Source organism: Mesoplodon mirus (assembly GCF_964341445.2).
Source record: "Mesoplodon mirus genome assembly, chromosome: 2".
Taxonomy (NCBI): Eukaryota; Metazoa; Chordata; class Mammalia; order Artiodactyla; family Ziphiidae; genus Mesoplodon; species Mesoplodon mirus.
In genome coordinates, this window is record NC_138977.1 from 157,224,609 (window position 1) to 157,245,361 (window position 20,753).

General features: G+C 36.2%; 1 protein-coding gene across 5 annotated transcripts in view; it reads right to left on the bottom strand.

The window, feature by feature from the left end:
- The window catches only part of GSTCD (glutathione S-transferase C-terminal domain containing), a 127,023-nt gene that overhangs the window by 15,787 nt on the left and 90,483 nt on the right, over positions 1–20,753 (bottom strand). For 3 of the 5 annotated variants that reach the window (XM_082635450.1, XM_082635448.1, XM_082635449.1), the window contains 3 exons: positions 11,561–11,676; positions 11,356–11,400; positions 9,015–9,143 (listed from right to left, as the gene is read on the bottom strand). In XM_082635450.1, the coding sequence (XP_082491576.1) occupies positions 9,015–9,143; positions 11,356–11,400; positions 11,561–11,676 (290 nt within the window). Of the gene's footprint in view, positions 1–6,447; positions 8,309–8,745; positions 8,844–9,014; positions 9,144–11,355; positions 11,401–11,560; positions 11,677–20,753 lie in introns of those variants that run through there. The other 2 variants (XM_082635452.1, XM_082635451.1) reach the window with 2 other exon arrangements.

Below are 20,753 nucleotides of genomic sequence, written 5' to 3' on the forward strand. Positions count from 1 at the left end.
TTTTAACTATAACACATCCTATGATGTAAGCCAATGAAACATAACCGAACAGCCAGGAAACCTCAATCCACGTATCTTTGCTATATGTGGTGGTAAATAAACAAAATTAATCATCACTCACTCTCAGACTGTCTTTCAACTGGCAGCTTCTAGAAAACAAGGCAAGATTCTAGACAAACTGATTGATTCTTCTCTAAGAAAATATATGTTGAAAAAGATACCCATATAGTCTAAGAACATATATGTTGGTAAAGATACACATATAGTCTAAGAACATATATGTTGGTAAAGAGTATGTATTGATTTTTAATGTAAGACATATTTTGAAAGATAGTAAGACTATGCCTTATTCACACTCCCAAAACTAAGCTTGTGCTAGATGTATTTATGACTGTACTAGGTATCCTGTCCTTGGGGGGTTTTTGTTTGTTTACTTTTTAAAGATTCATTTAACATTTATTAGCCTTTTCCTAGTCTAAACCATGCATATAGGTGTTGTTATTCCCCATTTTACAAAAAGGCCAAGTGGCTGGTCCAAGGTGACAAATGATGAAGACAAGATTTAAATTCAATCTCTCTGACACCAAAAGTTATTCTAATTCTCTATGTTCCCATTTACTCCTTTCTTTAGATGTGGGGAGTGAACAGGAAGTCAATGACTGGATTCTAGTCCCAGCTCTCACATTAACTTGCTATGTTCCTCTTCCCCAGGTGGAGCTTCAACTTTTATATTTACAAAATGAGAAGGTTGAACTGAATGATCTCTAAATTTGCCCCAACCCAATCATGCTCTGAGCCTTTGCTTCTCAAGGAAGGATTCTTAACCAGATATCTTAGAAGCAAGCTTGGTACCAGTTGTGCGCTCCCGTTCCTCCTCTTTAAGAACTTTCATGCAATTATGTTATAGGTAATTGGCTTTAAAATTCAAGTAATGCTAAAAGGCATGTAATGACAAAAAAAGTTCCTTGTTCCGTACACACTTCTCTACCCCGAAAGAAAATCTGGTGACCAAAGCTAATGCTTTTCAACTCATTGGTTTTCTTTCCTGAAATCCATCTCTGTTTTTCTATATAATCAATGTATATTGCTCTTTCAAATCAAAACTAACTGTGCTGTACGATTTTTTTTTTTTTTAACATCCAAGGCTTTTCTTGCACAGAAGTTCTGTAAAATGCTCTATGGTAAAATTTTCCACTGTGTGAAAACTGTCAAATAATTGGCCAGCTCCATTTTTTTTTCCTGAAGACATCTTTCCTGGGCCTCCTGACCTTTTATTAAAACATGGACTCACTGCTTTCTGTGCCTGCTACCTAGCTCTGTCTGGTCCTGTGACTTCCCTTCGCCATCATACCAAGAACTCTCTTCACCCACTCTTGATTAGATACCACTTATTCCTTTTTATTATCTACTATCTTATTTTTATTTTAAATTTATTTATTTATTTATTTATGGCTGCGTTGGGTCTTTGTTGCTGCACGCGGGCTTTCTCTAGTTGCAGCGAGCGGGGGCTACTCTTCCTTGCAGTGTGCAGGCCTCTCATTGCGGTGGCTTCTCTTGTTGTGGAGCACCAGCTCTAGGCACGCAGGCTTCAGTAGTTGTGGCGTGTGGGCTCAGTAATTGTGGCTCACGGACTCTAGAGCACAGGCTCAGTAGTTGTGGTGCATGGGCTTAGTTGCTCCACAGCATGTGGGATCTTCCCGGACAAGGGCTTGAACCCGTGTCCCGTGCATTGGCAGGCGGATTCTTAACCACTGTGCCACCAGGGAAGCCCTACTCTCTTATTTTAGTGAAGCACATCTTTTTTTTTTTTTTTTCTTTTTTTTTCAGTGTATGCGGGCCTCTCACTGTTGTGGCCTCTCCCGTTGCGGAGCACAGGCTCCGGACGCGCAGGCTCAGCGGCCATGGCTCACGGGCCTAGCTGCTCCGCAGCATGTGGGATCTTCCTGGACCGAGGCACGAACCTGCGTCCCCTGCATCGGCAGGCGGACTCTCAACCACTGAGCCACTAGGGAAGCCCTGAAGCACATCTTTTACATAGTTTCCTGATGCACATTTTCTTGAGACCTTGACATTTTCTTTATTACTTTCATACATGATTGGTCAGGCATAAAATTTAAGGTTGGAAACTTTCCTTTAGAATTTTGAAGGCATTGCTTCACTGTCTTCTAGCTTTCCATGTTGCTATTGAGAAGTGTGACAGCATTTTGATTCCAGATTTTCTCTATGTGACCTCTTTTCTTTTTCCTCCTTGGAAGCTGTTAGGAACCTCTTTTTATCACAACACTTCTCCATTTAAAAAATTTTTTTTATGCTTTTCCCCCACAACAATGTGCATTGCTTTAGGTTTTTTTTTTTTTTTTTTTTTTGCTTTGGTACGCAGGCCTCTCACTGTTGTGGTCTCTCCTGTTGCGGAGCACAGGCTCTGGATGCGCAGGCTCAGCGGCCATGGCTCACAGGCCTAGCGGCTCCGCGGCATGTGGGATCTTCCCGGACCAGGGCACGAACCTGCGTCCCCTGCATCGGCACGTGGACTCTCAATCACTGCGCCACCAGGGAAGCCCCTAGGTCATTTTTTAAGCTTGCTTTTTCAGTCAAGAGAAACACATCCTGACACATTTTCTTATATTAGTTCTTTGATATTTTCCTCCTCACCATTTTATCTGTTTTCTCTTCCTGGTTCTCCTATTATTGAGAATATCGAGGTACTGGATTCATGGACTAAATCTCTATTTGAAAAAAAAAATGCTTCTTTCAGCTCCTATCTCTATGTCTTTTTTTTTTTTGGTCCTGTTTTTTTTCAGATGATGTCCTACACTTCATCTTTTAGATTTTCTACTTGCTTTTTATTTTGGCTAACATGTGTTTAGAAGTTCTTTCTTGTTCTCTGATGGTTCTTGTTCTCTGATGGTTCTTCTTTTTCATTCTATCCCTGTTTCATTAATGCAATATCTTTTCTGATCTCTCCCTTCATTGTGTTTGTTGCTTTGGTCTCTTCTATTTTGGAAGTTTTCCACGTTTTGATATTCTTTGGCTGTCAGTTCATATAAGAGTGAATCACTAAAAAGTTGATTGGAAGTCTGAATGAAAGCCTTGAAGGTGGGCTTCTATTTTGGAAGTTTTCCACGTTTTGATATTCCTTGGCTGTCAGTTCATATAAGAGTGAATCACTAAAAAGTTGATCGGAAGTCTGAAAGAAAGCCTTGAAGGTGGGCTTCCTTAGTGATTGGGTGACCAGGTGGCCAGCTGGCTTTTTTAAAAAAAATTACAGCTATAGTATTTTCTCTGGGGATAGTTCTGATTCTGTAAAGGAGGCTCTTTTAATCTCTGATTGAGGAGATGATTCTAGCTTCTGAAGGAATTCTGGAATTAAGGGCACTTAGTTCTTATTTTTGTTGTTACATCATTCTCGCCCTTCTCTCCCTATTCTTGGAGAGTTTCTATTACACTTTTCTCATAGAATAAACTTCTGGTCTCTTGCAGGAGTTGGGGGAAATAGTTACTTGCCTACACAAGGTGGTGGTGGGAATCTGGGTCTCTAAATAAAATTTTTAATTAAACATGATTCCAGCCCCTTCTTATACCCTTCCTCTGTGGTTTCTGGTATCCTGAATTCCTGAAATTTTCTGGGATTCTGTGAGAGCAAAGTGACTTGCTTCCTGATAGCCCACTTGAGCCTCCCTCTCCCCATGCATTTAAGTTTGATTTTCCTCTTCTCTACTCATTAATTTTTTCTTCAGTCTGCTTTCTATCTTCAAATATTGTAGTTCAAGTTATAGAATCTTGAACATTGTTTCATTAAAGATGGAGTATGATTTTTCTGGTTCTTGTTCTCTTTGTTATTTGGTGGTCTGATCTCTCTTGGGGAGAAGGGAGTTGCAATACCTCTATCTGCCACCTTCACCTGGAAAGTCCTTCATCGCCTTAATGATTTTTAAAAAATTGTGTTTGCAGAATATATAATTTCTCAAGTTCCTTTCCCTTTAAAACAAGGATTACATAAATCATTAATCAAAAGTGTTATTGAATTACATTCTATAATTGTATATGCTTCTAATTGTATACTAACATACATAAGTAGAAATGAGCTTGTAATTAAGCACTCAGCACTGATGAATCATAAACAATCATATTAAAAATTGTTATGGGTGAAATAGAAAAAAGTAAATATAGATAACTCAAAAATAAACTGTTTAGAGATTTTGTTATATATTGATAAATAGAAAATATTCACCAATACTGTTAGAAATCAATACCTTATCACCTGTTTGAGATGACTCTATGTTACTATTGAAATTACCCAACTAAAACATTTTGGTGGGCAAGCTGTTCAGCACTGACACAGTTTTTGTTTCTTAATGCAAAGTGTGTTTTTCCATAGTCGTGGCCCTTTCAGTAATACTGTTTGACAACAAGTTTTTTGTTATACTGTTTGAGAGCATAGGTATTACTACACATAATAAATTAGGCCTTAAAAAGTAAAATCTTATAAAGTAAGTTTTCACAAGGAAGATTATTTATATTGCACTAGACAAGAAGGTGATAATAGACTTCTTAAAAAATAGCCTTAAAAAGTCCACTTTTAAAGCAATCTTTTCTAAGTTGCCCTTTAAGGGTATGATAATTGATATATACTGTTTTAGTTTGGGCTGCTCTTAAAAAACTATCATAAACTTGGTGGTTTAAACAGCAAACATTTTTCTTAGTTCTGGAGGCTGGGAAGTCCAAGATCAGGGTGCTGGCAGATCTGATGTCTAGTGAGGACCCCATTCCTGGTTTGCAGATGGCTGTCTTCTCACTGTATCATCACATGGTGGAGAGCTAAGAGAGGGCACAAGCTCTTTTCTTATAAAGGCACTAATTCCACTCAGAGAGCACCAGCCTCATGACCCAATTACCTCCCAAAGGTCCCACCTTCTAATACCATCACATGAGGGGCTAAGGAATTCAACACATGAATTTTTTGGTGGTGGAGGTGGGGCACAAACTTTCAGTCCATAACACATACTCAATTCAGGGTCATACAGCTGCATACATTCAAACTGGAAGGAAAAGAAACCTTCTCAGATGTTTCTCAATTTTGAAAAGAGTTTTGTATTTAAAAACAAAATCAAAAGGTATTTCTATGATAATCAAATACTTGTTTTAAAAGAAATTATATATACATATATAATTATATATGTATCTTATATGCTCAGAATTCTTTTAGATATCTTATAGTAATCCTTAGGGTCCTATTAGCCTTTCTTGGCTAAATAAGCTAGGTATCTATCTATAAAATATTAAGCACATGTATTTATTTCTTCTATTTTTACTGCTTACATTATTTGAATATAAAAATGGTAACATGTTAAATATGGAATATTTTGAAAATTTTGAATAAAGAAAAATATTATTACATAGTATATAGAGATAGCCACCTTAAAAAATACATATTAGCATAATTTCCTCTCAACCTTTTTAAGCAGTTTTCACATGGTTGAGATCACACTGCACAGAGTAAAAAGAGGCCCAATTTTTTGAGTACTTCCTAAATGCTAGGCAACTTGCTAGGTAGTTCATGCACATTGTATCAACATCCCATGAGCCAGGTATGTTATGTCCATGTCATAGATGAAAAAACTGAGGATTGAGGATGAGGCCATACAACTAGTAAGTGGCCAAGCTGAGACTTTAGCACAAGTTAAATTCAATGTTAAAATGCATACTCTTAACCATTATGTTTATATAAATTTCTCTGTTTACCATTATAACTAACATTTCATGTCATTAACAAATCATTACAAATATCACGTAAATGAAAAATTTCAAAGCTCCCATATGATTAGGCCCCCTTCACTGAAGCCTTACAGTCAATAATATTTTAAAAGCCTTACAGTAATATTTTAAAAATCTTTGCAAGTGTTAAGAGCAAAAACGGAATATCATTGTTGTTCAAGTTGAAATGCATCTGGTTACTACAGACTTTGAATGTTATTTATAAGCTTATTGGACATTTGTATTTCTAAAGAAATATATTTCTCAAATAAGCACAACATAAATCAGAAACTACAAAATGCTCTTTGGAACAAACACTGTATTACCTCATTGATTCTGGTTACATGGGGGAGGCACAGCCCTTGGGGGTGATGGAAGACCTTGTTTAAAGACCTGAAAATATTTAGATTTGTTCTTGTCCATTATTTCAAGTCACACTAGTTTAACAACGTTAGTAAATCTATTCATTTTTGCCTGATATAGATTGTTGTATTAATGGAGATAAGAATAATAATTAGTATTTCAATTCTCATGTATAATTGATTTAAGTTCTGCAAGATAGTTCGTTCGAAGACTTTAAAATTCTCCCCTTAAAATCTTGTTTACATCATTAATTTTTATGTCTAAAGAAAAACAGTAGAAGAAAAAGGCATTTACTAAGCAAAGATAAATGCCAACTAAACCCTTATTTGAAATACCACAAAATTGTGAATTAATGGAGTTTTCATGAATTTCTGATACCTGTTATTCTGATTTCCTCTCTAGTTACAGTATTTTCATTGGAATCTACTTAATACAAGAGTTAGAGCCACTGGTGCATTTAGTTTGATTTATCTAGTGACAATACTTCAATTATCATCCTAGGCAAATTATATTCTTTTTTAAATAAATTTGTTTATTTTATTTTACTTATTTTTGGCTGCGTTGGGTCTTCGTTGCTGAGCACGGGCTTTTTCTAGCTGCGGCGAGCGGTGCTACTCTTCGTTGCAGTGCGCAGGCTTCTCATTGTGGTGGCTTCTCCTTGCGGAGCACGGGCTCTAGGCACGCAAGCTTCCGTAGTTGCGGCATGTGGGCTCAGCAGTTTTGGTTCTCGGGCTCTACAGCGCAGGCTCAGTTGTTGTGGTGCACGGGCTTAGTTGCTCCGCGGAATGTGGGATCTTCCCGGACCGGGGCTCGAACCCGTGTCCCGAGTTGGCACATTGATTCTTAACCACTGCACCACCAGGGAAGCCCGCAAATTATATTCTTGAGAGTAAATCTAATTTTGGTTTAATCTTCCAAGTAATTTAAATTCATTTTCCATATATCTTGACAAAGTAATTATGAAAGAAAAAAACCCATTATGGATACATTACTATGATATTTGGGGAAAATATCACTTCCCCAAAGACATATACATTGTTAGTTGGTGTTAGTGAATTATATGACCTTGAAAGTTACAAGAATATGCCAGAATGATTTATCACCTTTAAGCCACAGAAGGGTAAAGAGATGCATGGCTGATAGGCTGGGAATTTTGTGATTTGAGAGGTGAGTAGATAGGCAGCAATATCTTGCTACCTTATACATTCTGCCTGGTGTACTGGTAACATGGGCATTGGTTTAATGGGTTGTTTTGTGGGAGAAGCTTTATTCTCTACCTCATCATTTATGTAAAATTTAAGCAGCATACAAATATATACTTAATTTGAATTTGCTGTATCAGATGTCTATATTTTCCTGAATATCCTTATTAACAGTTTTCTTAAAAGTTTACTTCTCTTTCTATAAGCTTGGCTTGAGATAACCAATCTATATTATATCTACAAAGGAAACAAACTGTATACTTTTTAGGCTATAAAAATAACAATAAACCCCACAAATTTGTAGTAGTTGGTATTTAAGAAATGAATTACATTGGACAAAAGTCATAAGTACTACAAAAGATCTGAACTTCTGAGACTGGACAAGAATTCCACTTAGACAAGCCCACTGTATATGTTATATGAACATATACAGTTGGGAATGCAAATTAGCACAACCTTCCTAGAAAGTGATGAGGCAAAGGTATCAAAAATCTTAAGTGGGGCTTCCCTGGTGGCGCAGTGGTTGAGAGTCCGCCTGCTAATGCAGGCGAAACGGGTTTGTGCCCGGGTCTGGGAAGATCCCACATGCCGTGGAGCGGCTGGGCCCGTGAGCCATGGCTGCTGAGCCTGTGCGTCCGGAGCCTATGCTCCGCGATGGGAGAGGCCACAACAGTGAGAGGCCCACGTACCACAAAAAAAAAAAAAAATCTTGAGTGATGCATAAGATATACATAATAGTAACAATTAAATTATAATAACAACAAAAAAGAAATATGATTAATGAGTAAAGTATTTACGACAATTTCAGGTAAAGCAGGACCTATGAAGTATGACCTCAACAGTGTTAACATATGTGTAAACATGCATTTGTTTGTGTGCGTAAATACATAAAGACTAAAGGGTTTTGATAGTATTTATCTCTCACTAGCAGAAATACTGGTGATTCTTCTTTATATTATTATGTAGTTTTCTATATTGAGCACTTAGTCCTATAAAAATAAGAAAAAAAATATTTAAAACAGATACAAGAGCAGCAGCAATGTTAACATCTTAATGAAACTCAAATTCCACCAGAGCATACAATCCTGGGTTTAAGTGAACTGGCAGAATCACTTTATCTTCGGTCTTTTTAGTAGTATCAAACAGTAACAATTTGATCTGAAGGTTTCAGAAACATCACCAATATACTTTCTGTCTATTGGAAACTTAAAATACATGTAGATATTAAATCCCTGCTAAAGAAAGTATTATCTAAAAGCAACTCTAGTATTTACAGGCTGTTAACAAGCTAATTGTCCTATCATATTCTGTTTTTCTCTTCTTTCATTAACTTCTAAAAATGTAAAATAAACCAAGAGAAGTCACCTTCATTAGAATTCATTTATTCATTCAATTAGTAACTATTTTAAAGTACTTGCTATGTGTCAAACAATTTTTTAGGCACTGGAGATTCTGCAGTGAAGAAAATAAAATTCTTGTCTGGTAGAGGAACAAATATTATCTCTACCATGTGATGAAGAAGTGCTGTGAATGAAGTAATATTCATTAATAGGCTAGACTTTACAGACAGTAGAAAACAAAAGTTATAAATTTCTTGTTTAGCAAAAAAATAAAATTATCACCTTTATTTACTCTAAGACATATTATTATTCTTATTTAGTTAATTAAAGAAATTGAAATTGCTTGATTACTTACCCCAATATTAAATGTCCCTGTAAAATACTCCATATTTGCTTGAATGAACCAAATGTTGCTTAACCCTAGTTCGTCACTTCTCTTCTTAGCACGAATTAATGATAATTCCTTGTTTTCTATTAATGTAACCTAGATTGTACCCAGGAAACAATAGTATATTCAGTAACATAATTCAGGCATTAGGGTAAAGTATTATTACTGTGCTTACTAGCTTTAATAATGTAGATCATATCATATTGATCCTTATCCCATGCCAGGAAGTAGGCCAGATAATATAGTACAAAAATGAGGGCTTCCCTGGTGGCGCAGTGGTTGGGAGTCTGCCTGCTGATGCAGGGGACGTGTGTTCGTGCCCCGGTCCGGGAGGATCCCGCATGCCATGGAGCAGCTGGGCCCGTGAGCCATGGCTGCTGAGCCTGCGCGTCCAGAGCCTGTGTTCCGCAGTGGGAGAGGCCACAACTGTGAGAGGCCCGAGTACCGCAAAAAAAAAAAAAAAAAAAAAAGAACAAGGTTCTTGAACTCTTGAAGCTCCTAGATATAGTGATATAAGTGAAACAGGCAATTATAATACAGTGAGTGATGTGTTTAATGAAAGACATATAATGTGTTATCAGAGCACGCAGACTTGATGACTAAGGGAGGTTTTAGTCATTTAATGTGAAAGAGTAACATATTAACTGAGGCCTGAAGAGTGAACAGAAATCAGCTGCAGGAATAAAGGTGTGTTTCTAGCAGAGAGAGAAACATGTATGAAGGCCCAAGGTAAGAAAGATATGGTGTATTTGAAGAACTGAGAAAACTGGTATAGCTGGGGTACAGTGTGTGATGGTGACGGTGGAGGTAGGGAGACCGGGTGTGGGATGTAGGAATCAGGCTGGAGAGGTAACAGGAGCCAGATCATGTGCAATGAAAGGAGGTCTGGTTGCTGCAATGCATAGTATGGATTGGTGGGGGAGAGGCAGAAGGCAGGGCAACCAGTTCAGAATTTCTAACAGTAATCCAGGCCAAGGAAGGTGGGAGACCATCACTGGTTTAGATGGAGAAGAGTGGGCAGCAAAGTTAAATCACTTTCATCACTATCATTCCTAGTTTGGTCCTTATTTTGTCCTTACGCTTGTCTTTATGGAAAAATCCTGGATCCCTTTGTATAAAAAGCCTGTCAGAGGATACTTGGGGTCAAAGGTTTTCCAGCCTTTATTCTAGTCAAGACTTCCCTTTTCCAGTTTCAACATTTCTAAGTTTCCAGAGCTGTTGGGAAGGGTAAAAAAGACACCATATCCCTGCCTGACTCTACATCTCCAGGATTCTGCTCTATGAGCTTTATTCCTCTTACTCCAACCATGAAATTGTTGTTTTCCTTAGTGATGAAACAAACATCTGCCTGTTTCTCCCAGTATTCCTCATTTATGTTGCTCTTTATTTTCTAAGAAAGATAAAGAATAATACTCTCTACTCTATCATTCTGCTACATATCATTCTGGTTAGTCTATGAGTTCTTCCACATTTTTTCTTCTGAGAATAATCACTTTAATTATTTTGTAATTTCCAGAGAGCTCACAAAGGATCTGCCCCAGTTCAATCATCAGATTCTAGACTTCTATGCTGAAAGATGATCACTGTGAGGAAATGATTTAATATGATAGAAGACTAAAAGCAGCACACACTTCTAACAAATGGTGGCAACAATCGTATAAATTATGGTACATTTACTTAAAAACATATTATGCAGTCACATTTTAAGTGATATTTTAATGATGATATTTGAAACTACTTGCAATAGCAAAAAACATTTATGATATAAGATTGAGTGAAAGCAGGTGATTGAAATTGTACTTGCATTTTTAGAATTTGCAGCAATAAGCATCCTCATGAACAATGACAAAGAGAACATGGGGAGAAATGCATTTGGTGGATCAGTTGGTAGACTTGGGGTTTATCTTTTTCTTTAAAAAATGTTGTTGTTACAATTCTGATACAATGAATAAAAATCAAGCTACCAAAGAATGTGCTCAACAAGTTTCAGAAGCTAGTATTTCCAGTATAAAACTATGTTGACAATTAAACTGGCTTCATCATTAATTATTTTATTTAAGAGTGGAATAAATATTTTTTTTAAATTATTTAAAAATATAGCCCTTTTATAAAAAATAAAATATGTAGTGGTCTTATTTACTTTTCTTCCCTATGATTCTGAATCTTAGAAGTTTAGTTCAAAGAAATATAAAATGCCTGTGCCACATATTTGACCTGGGTGAATGATTATAAACTCAAAGAGGAGGAAAAAGCCAGACTCAGCTAACTGAATTGTGTAGTTTCCTTTCGTCTATTATTCAGACTTTACCTGGCATGATGGCAGCATGTGAGCAAGGACAATCCCAACATGGCCCTGAAAAAGGAAAAAAAAGAAACAAGTTAACTTTGGTCTCTAAGGCTTTTGTTTATTCTGAGACAATAATCTTGCCAAATAAAAACATGACCTTTAATGTAGTATAGTAAAGTCACATCATCTTGGAAAGGCTAAAGAGAATAAAGGAGATATAGAATACCCCACCGCTGCAGAAATCCACAATTCTGTCACCAGGTTTGGCCTGATTTGTCACCACATAAACAAGGTTGTTTAACTGTTGCTGCTTCCTCAAAGCTCGATCACTGGACATTTTACCTGGGAAAGACAAGAGATGAAGACAATGACACGTTATAGGTTGTAGGGGACTGAGATGGCACTCGTGGACTAGACTAGCAACCTACGGGAAGAGCGGTACAGATGTAAGTGGATTACACATTCCATGTAATCCACCATGAGAGGATTAGAGAACTGGAGCCCAGAGGTGAACTCTATTTTGCTTCTTTTTACTTTATTTCTACCCAACTTTTCTTTCAATAGTCATTAACAGAAAATCTATGAAAAAATGTATTTGAAAGAGAGGAAACAATAAGTGAAACATTAACTTCAGAGTCATAAAGTGTTCAATAAATGTTTACTGGATGAATAAAAATTAATAGTAATAATCTCTTCCCTCTATTCCTCTCAGAGACATAGTGTAAAGATTACCTAATTTCAGCACATTGCTTAAATCGCTTTGGAGAAAAGAGACCTATAATAATAAAAACGTTTTTATTATTTAACTGGCACATCCGTGAACTCTTAATTCTTCTAGTTAGGACACTTGGAACACAGGTGTCACATTGTTTAAAATATATCAATGGTTATTGTATTTAGAAATAAATTAGATTTTCTTATTTCTGCTTTGAAACTTCCTTTCCTCATGAGTGTGTCAGACACAGAAATTTAATGCAATTAGGGATTGAGGACAGGGCATTTCCAAGTACAAAATGCCTTGGGCCTAGCAGCATGAAAACATCTTAACTTTTCTTTCGAAAGCTACTAGTCAAGTCCACTAAAATATCTTCAGAAGAATGCATAAAATTATTTGTTTTTACATATTTCAAATGCACTGTTCATAAGAGCATGATTAAGAAAATGTAAGAGAGTAGCTCTCAGTGATACAGATAAAAGAAAAAACCCAGATAATCTTTTTGGCTTGATCAAAAATTATTTACAGATACAAAGCTTCCCCACTCCATTTTCACAGAAAAATTGCATGGCTTTTTTCTTTTCTGTTTTCCTTCTTTCTTATGTTACTAAAATTAAAACATTGGGAACTTTTAGGAAAAAATAGAAAATGTGGATTTAAAAAGATCTATATGAGAGAAGAAGTCCATTATCTCATGATTCATAGGTAATATTTCTGTATATATGTACTTCCAGCTATACCCATAAGTTCATAATTTTCTAGATGGCATAGGAAACATTATAATATAAATCTTTCTGTGCCCATGAATTTGTTTCTACACTACAAGTTTTAATGGCTGCATAATATTTTATTAACTATCTATACACAACTTATTTAACCAATTTCCTATTGTAACAATATGGTCATCATCATACAACTGAATCATTGTGTGTATTCTTAATTATTTAGCATGGCCTAATGTGAATTTCAAACATGAAAAGCATTTAAATCAATCGTTTGGTGACTTCATTTGTGAAGACAGTTTCATGTAGCTTTAAAAAATTATTTTCATTTTTCTCTAATAATATAATGGCGAAATATTTACACAGAGTTAGTGAAAGCCCTTGTGATCCCACCTTCAGTGGATAGCCACTCCTAAGAGGTTTTATTATGACAATTTTCAAACACAAGGCAAAGTTGAAAGAATTAAGATTCAGTGAATGGCTCTATACCCTCCACCTAGATTCTACTATTAGCAACTTACTAGACTTGGTTCATCACACTTCTATCTATCTATCCATCCCCCTATCCATTCAGTCATAAATCCACCTATTTATTTATTTATTTATTTATTTATTTATTTATTTATTTATTTATTTATTTGCAGTATGCAGGCTTCTCACTGTTGTGGCCTCTCCCGTTGCGGAGCACAGGCTCCGGACGCGCAGGCTCAGCGGCCATGGCTCATGGGCCCAGCCGCTCTGCAGCATGTGGGATCTTCCCGGACTGGGGCACGAACCCATGTCCCCTGCATCAGCAGGCAGACTTCCAACCACTGCGCCACCAGGGAAGCCTGGTACAGAGACTTTTAAAATATGTTTTTGTTTGAAAAGCTATAAAACCAAGAGAGCAAGAGTAAATTTCTTCAACAGTGATGGGTGCAGTACAGAGGTTGTAGAGAAGGTGTGAGACAATTGAATACACAAGGTGGCACCGATAGAACCTTTGGCAGGCGAGAAGGAAGGTGACAACCACAAATTTTAATGTTTTTAAGAGGCCTGATTAACAACATTAAGACAAACTGATGAATGGTCACTTATCATGTTTCATAGGGCAATGGACAGTGAAGGCCAAGCTCCACCTTCAGGGTAGCTATGGTTTTCATGCTTGGAACCGTCACTAAGCTCCTACTATATGCCCAGTACTTGTCCAGGTACTGAGGACACAACTCAAAGTGAATAAGACATAGTCCCTGTCCTTCAGGAGCTAAGAAGGTATCTAAGAAGACGGTATGGGTGTTCATTATGTGCAAAGGTATGTGCAATGCAGATAAAGAACTAACTGAGACATCACAGAGGGTTTTGCAGAGATGTGTGGGGCATTTCAGCTGAGTCTTTAAGGAGGAACAGAAACTTGCCAGGTAGGATGGCAGGGAAAGCATGATATGATATGGCATACTTAGGGGGAAAATGCAGTTAGCTCACTTGTGTTTGAAAATGAGGATCAATGGGAATGTGATAGAGCACAAGATAAAACTGAAAATTTGGCAGGGACATATGGGAAATGGCATTGCTTGTTATCTTGCCTCTCCATGCTGTACAGAAAACATGGCCTTGCTTTAATACTTAATATGTATGCTTAGAGCTCCTTAGAGACAAGTTTTCTTTGAATAGACAGCTCTGTTATTTTTACATTATTCCATACTAAAGATGTTCTTTTATATTGCTAGCCTGCATCATTTTTATTCTGGATAGAGTATATCCCCAAATTAGATAGAATTATTCATAAAATTATGTGGAGCATTCAACCTCAACTGATGCTAATGTCATTAAATGATTTAATTAAGAAAATGGAATTAAATAAATTGAGCTCATTGAATCATTTTGAGCTCTGCTGTTCTAGACGAGAAAGCCTTTGAACTCCTTATTGCATTGTCCTTCCCACTCTCCCCGTGGCAGTCCCTGAAATGCTGTGCTCACCAGGTTCTGTCTCTGTGCCATAGCTCATCACTGAATGTGATTTTCTTGAGTATATTACTAAAGTCCCTTCTAAAACTGCCTAGGAAAATACCTGTCCTTGCTTAAAATACCTTTAAAGGCTCCCCTCTGCCTTATGAAAAGAGCCCTGACTTCTTGGCAAAGGCCTTTAATGATCTGGGCCCTGTTAATTTGCCGACCTTACCTTCTGCTACTTTCATAATATATCCCCTATGTTCCAGCCTCTCTGAACAATGGATATAGTTCCTTGAATTTATCATGGCTGGTGAGTCAAGTTGCTTTATAAATTTGTTCTCTTTGCTTGAAACCTATTCCTCACTCCTGGCTACACTGACATGTATTCCTTTTGTAATAAGTTTTTTTAAAGACAAAAGAGACAAAAGTTACTTTTTCAAACTATTTATTATATTTCCTGTTATTATTAACTACTGAAGAAGTTTTCTTATTATAAAATGATTTACCTAGGCATTATTCATTATACAAACTACCCAAAAAGGACCGTTAGCTGAAATTGCTTCTGTGTGCATGAAATAGATACAGATGATTTTTCCTGGAACTACATAAACTTGGGCCCAATTAAATGGATAGAGTATTAGGAGACTGACAGGCACATAACAGGTGCTTAATGAAAGTTTAATGAATGAATTTTCTCTGTAATTATGACTTAGCATTTCAAGGCAGTAAGTTAACTTTTGCACATATTAAGTATGAAAACAAATTCAACTGTATTTGAAAATATACTGTATTGAAATAGAAAAGGAAGTCAACTATGAAACAATGTTATAACTGGGGATGGAAAAGTTTCCAAAAACTTTAATGAGGGAATAAGAAAGCTGCCCTTTAAAGCTATACCAAAAACTAGAACAGCGTAAATAAAATTCCTAAAGAAACTCCTCAGAAGCATGAAACAAAGCGGCAACATAAAGTTTACATTTTAGGTTAGGGCAACCTCGTTTTAAATTTTGGAAATGACTTGTTGGAAATACTGAAAATTTAGAATAGTCAGAATTTACATTTTTTAAAGCCAGTTGCAGGCTAATATCACTAATCCTGTTAGTCATACTGACCCCAGAGTGACAATACTCTTGCAACAGTGGATACCTTTTCCCTCTCTCCCCCATCCCCAGCCCATTCACACATCCCACAGTGCAGTCTATGAAGTCAGTAATACTGTAACAATGTGATGGCATTTGCACTCTGATAGTTTTGTTATAGATATTATGAGTTGTCAATAATTATCAATTAGAAATTCAAAATTCAAAAGAAGCCAATTTATTCCTCTCTAAATTGAGGAATACTGACCTCATAAAATATCCTTCTCAATCAATCATTCAACCAACAAATCAACCAACTAACTTGACCTACACAGAACTATTCTAGACAATGTTAGGGTCACAAAGATGTCTATCGCTTGATTTCTGTCCTTAATGAACTTATACCTAATTTAAAATAGTACAAAAACATTATATATGACCTTAGAAGATGTATTTTACTAACCACATTGTACAGTATTTTTAATGACATTTTAACAGTCCTAACTTACAAAAATCCATACTTCTTTCCTTAAAGCTTCTAAAATGATTGATAATTGTTTATATAATGCTTTGCAGTTTATTAAGCACTTGCACATTTGATACATCATCTAACCTCAATATTGTCAGGTTGTTAGGTGGATAACCTGTTCCTTGTTTTACAAATGAGGACACAGCACTGAAGAGGTTGCTCAAACTTAGCATTTGTTTAAAGACACACAGCTGGTAGGCAGTGAACATGGGACTCTAACCAAGGATTTCTAACTTTAGGTTCAGTCTTCTTTGCAATATGGTCTGCCATTTCTTAAGCAGATGACTTTGTGATTTCAGAATTTCAGGGCTGGTCCTTTTTTTCTTTTACCTGTTCAAGGAAATGAGGTGCTTTCTAGCAGGGAAATGAGGGATATCCCTAACAATTATATCTTAGGGAAAAAAAGTGAATTCTTCAGAATCAGTCATAAAATGCATTTTATTTCAGTTTTCCTCTAAATAAAATTTCCCAAAGCAGGCTTACCAGTAAAAAGGATCAATTTAAGTTCTGAACTTCAATATTTTGGAATATGTCACTAAGGCATTATCTGCAGGTCTCATAAGTCACTCTGTTTAATGAATTGAACTTTGAGTGTCACCCTTTCCAGAAAAAGACCATTTCCTCACCTTGGAACTGTAGCAACCTTTTAAATTTAATAGAAAAGTGATATGGGGAGGTTGAGCAATCAGTTTGTTGCAAAATCGGATTATCCAGGAGGAAAAAGTGAAAATAGATTGGGATGATCTTTCGCATTATAGTACTGCAGATGCTGACAAATATAGCATGCACTTCACCCTTCCATATCTAATTCCAGGGCATCTTTTAAAAAAACAATAACTACAAGTACTTAGGCAAGATGCACAGTTGAGGAACAATAGTTGAAGAAAGTATAGCCACATTATTTGCCAAATCAAAACTTCTGTTTTGTTTATAAAAGAGCTTAGATACATTGAATAGTGGAAAATTTAAAACTTCTTATTCCTGCTATTTTTTTCTCTAAGATGAATAAAACATTTTGACTTCAGAATACCAGACACCAGAGTTAATTGAACACATATATTTTCATTTCATTCAAATGCTATTTATACCACACAAAGTAATTGTTTCTTTGCCCTGGAATTTAGTTAAAAAAACATTTCACAATATCTTCCAACTTGCCCACAAGACCAAATTGAAATGCTTTACAACAAAAAAAGTTAACTCTAGAAAATAGGTATTTATTTCTTCTCCCTCTTTTTTTAGAGGCTTAAGTTAACAGCAGTAAGGTATTTTAATAGTTTCATTAACTTTTGAGATCATTCAAGTAATCCTCAATTTGAGTTCTAATTTGATGTGCTTCACTGTATTTCGGTTAAATGATAGTAGCCTGCAATGGTGAGTGTTAACTTTCCTGGTGTCTAGTGATTTTCTAAAAATCACTTCTCTTATATACATAGTATTCTAATTTCTACTATGATATGACCCATAGGTTTTCTTGTTTGATTTTTTCATATATTTTATTTTGATTAAAAAAATGAAAATGAATATATCTAAGGTGACATGGCTCCATATTCTTTTATAATATTAATACTATATTAATATACAGTATTCCCATCAAGAGGTGGCATCTGTGTCTCTTCCCTCGAATTGAGCTCTATGACCACTTGACCAGTGTAATATAGAAGAAAGACTGTGCCCATTTCTGGTAGCTTCCATGTCCTATCTTTTGAGACACTTGCTCTTGGACGGTACCATGCTTTAGGAAGCCAAGCCTCCCCAGCTGATGTTGTATGAACAAACAAGCTTTCCCACCAAGTCCTACCTAAGTTGAAGATTGGTGAATAAAATAGATAATTGTTATTTAAATGCACTAAGTTTTGTGGTGCATTTATGTGGCTATAGATCATCTGAACAACATCCTAAATTGGGCTTGTAAGGATTATCATCACTGAATAGTATTTATTAAGTCATCTACCTATACATGGAATGGTGCTGGATACTATGACAATAGCCAAAATAGAAAATAGTTATTATACCTAAGAGTTAACAGCTCAAGGCAGTAGTATTCATTGCAAGTTAGAGGGACTCCTCTACAAACCTGAAAGGCAGTCTTGAATTCCAGCCCTACTATTCCTTTTCTCTTTCTAATGGTCCTAAACCCCATGAGCCTAACTGTAAAGACTGTTGGGATCTCAGCAGCAAGGGATGGTGGAAAGAAAAGGATTATGGTAACTAACCCAGGTATAGGCATGGGTAGGGATGGGGACCGTGATCCAAATAGGTGTTGCACATGTGGGTGGCAGGGCTTATACTAAATCATAAGAGATGACAGATCTAAAAGAACAAGGCTGCACTGAAACTGCACCATTTGGGAGGCTGGAGTTTACTGATATACGGACACACTGATTGAGGGCCTGGGTAGAGCAGGGTAAGACAGGTACTGACCTTTTTTTTTCCTAAACTGGAATTTTGTATCTTCCTCCCATTCTCTGGTTCTTTCATTATAACCTCTACAGAGTAGTTTATTAATTTAGCAAAAGTTTTAAAGCACTCATTATATGTCTAGCCCTGATCAAGGAGCTAGGACACCATGGTGAACAAGGGAGATTCTTATATTTCAGAGAAGGGAGTTTGACATCAAACAATTAAATCAAGTGATAAATGATATGCAGAAAATGAAAAGAGAATGATGTGGTTGAAATTGACTTGGTGAATATTTTAGATTAGGTGGTCAGGAAAAGCCTTACTGAGCAAGCAACAAAACTGAGATCTGAATGATAAGAATCCAGTCATAGGGAACAGGAGGAAAGACACTCCATATACAGAGAACTGGTGATGTAGTCATAAGGTGGAGAGGAGCTAAAGAATGTTTGAGGAAGATAATTATAGTTATATATATATATATTTATCCTTATCACTAATATATAAATAAAGTCACTGAATGGATATTCTTATTTGCTGGTATTAGCACAACTGAAGGATTATTATGTGCTAATAAGCATGTTTCATTTACTGTTTCAATCTTTTGTCATGAGGTTGGTACTGTTACTTCATTGTCAGATGAATAAATTTGAAAAAAAAAAAAAAAAAGGTAACTTGCCTTGGTCATGTAGTTACTCCATGCTAAAGCCAGGGTTTGAATCTCGCCAGTCTCAGTCCAGGGCCTGTGCTCCTATCCACCACCCCAGGAATCACAAATCTGTATTAGTAGACTTTTTTTGTATAGGACACAAATATATATGGGACTACCAATTTGTCTGTTAAATATTTGTCTGTTAAAGTTTACTGTCTTTTTTTAGAAAAAACAAATAGAACTTTTTTCTATTTTAGTATACACTATGCTGTTTCCTCTGTGTGGTATAGATATATGTTTCATCTGTATTTCGACAGCAGAGAAATTTTCATCATTATCAAATATCATTCTTTTGTATTTTGGTAATATACTTAATTCTAATCCCAAAGTCAGCATGAAAGGCATGCTAAAGTCAACTTTTCAGGGAACTGTCATGCAATGAGGGTGCTGGAGTTGAATCATATGTGCATAAATGGCTTTGACATAGTAAAAAAAAAAGTAATTCAGGACTTATCTGGGTGGTTACTGTATATTCAGGGCAAGTGCTCCTTTTGATCACAACCAAATTTCAATAAATATGAATATTTCTATATCTTCAGTGCTTAGACTTTTAAGTGCAAAAGTAATGGTCAATAGCAAATTAAAAACTATAGTGTGTGAGTATGCACAAATGTAGATAACAAAACCAATCAACCAACCAACCAATCAAATAGCCAAAATAATCACAGCATTCTTGGCATTTACTTGGTAAAGGAATTCTTCCCAGATTCACATGATCATTAAAAATAATTTTCAGAAACCCAGAACAGAAGAACCTGGAAGTAAATTTGAAGTAACAGGATGGGTAGACCTTTCTTATTAGAAAGAAGTTTTTTTTTCTCTCCCTCCTCTAGTGGTTTGAAATACCATATCTATAGCAAAGACACCCAAATCTATAATTCAGCTAACCCTGCTCTCTGGAACGCTATATGGGATCTAGATCAGGTTTTCCAATTGCATCTTTAATATCTCTGTTTATGCCAGTCAGGGACCTCAAACCAAACATGTCCCAAACCCAAACTCATTTATCTTCAATTATGAAAACTGTTTCTTTTCTGGAATCCTCTCTTTTAATGGTACCACCATCTATTCATCATCCTCTATTCATCATCCTCCGCCCAAAGCCATATCCTCAGTTCACAGTCTTTTTATTTCTCACTTTTACTACTGCAACTGTCTTCTAATTAAACACTCTGTCCTATATTCTCTCCTTTTCGTACCCATTTTTTAAAAAATGCAAATGTGTTCATGCTACTCCCCTTCCTGCAAGTCTTCAATGGCCCCCGGCTGACAGACCAGATTTTAAACACTGAGACGTCATTGTCTGACCCAGCTTACTTCCTGCCGCTTCTTT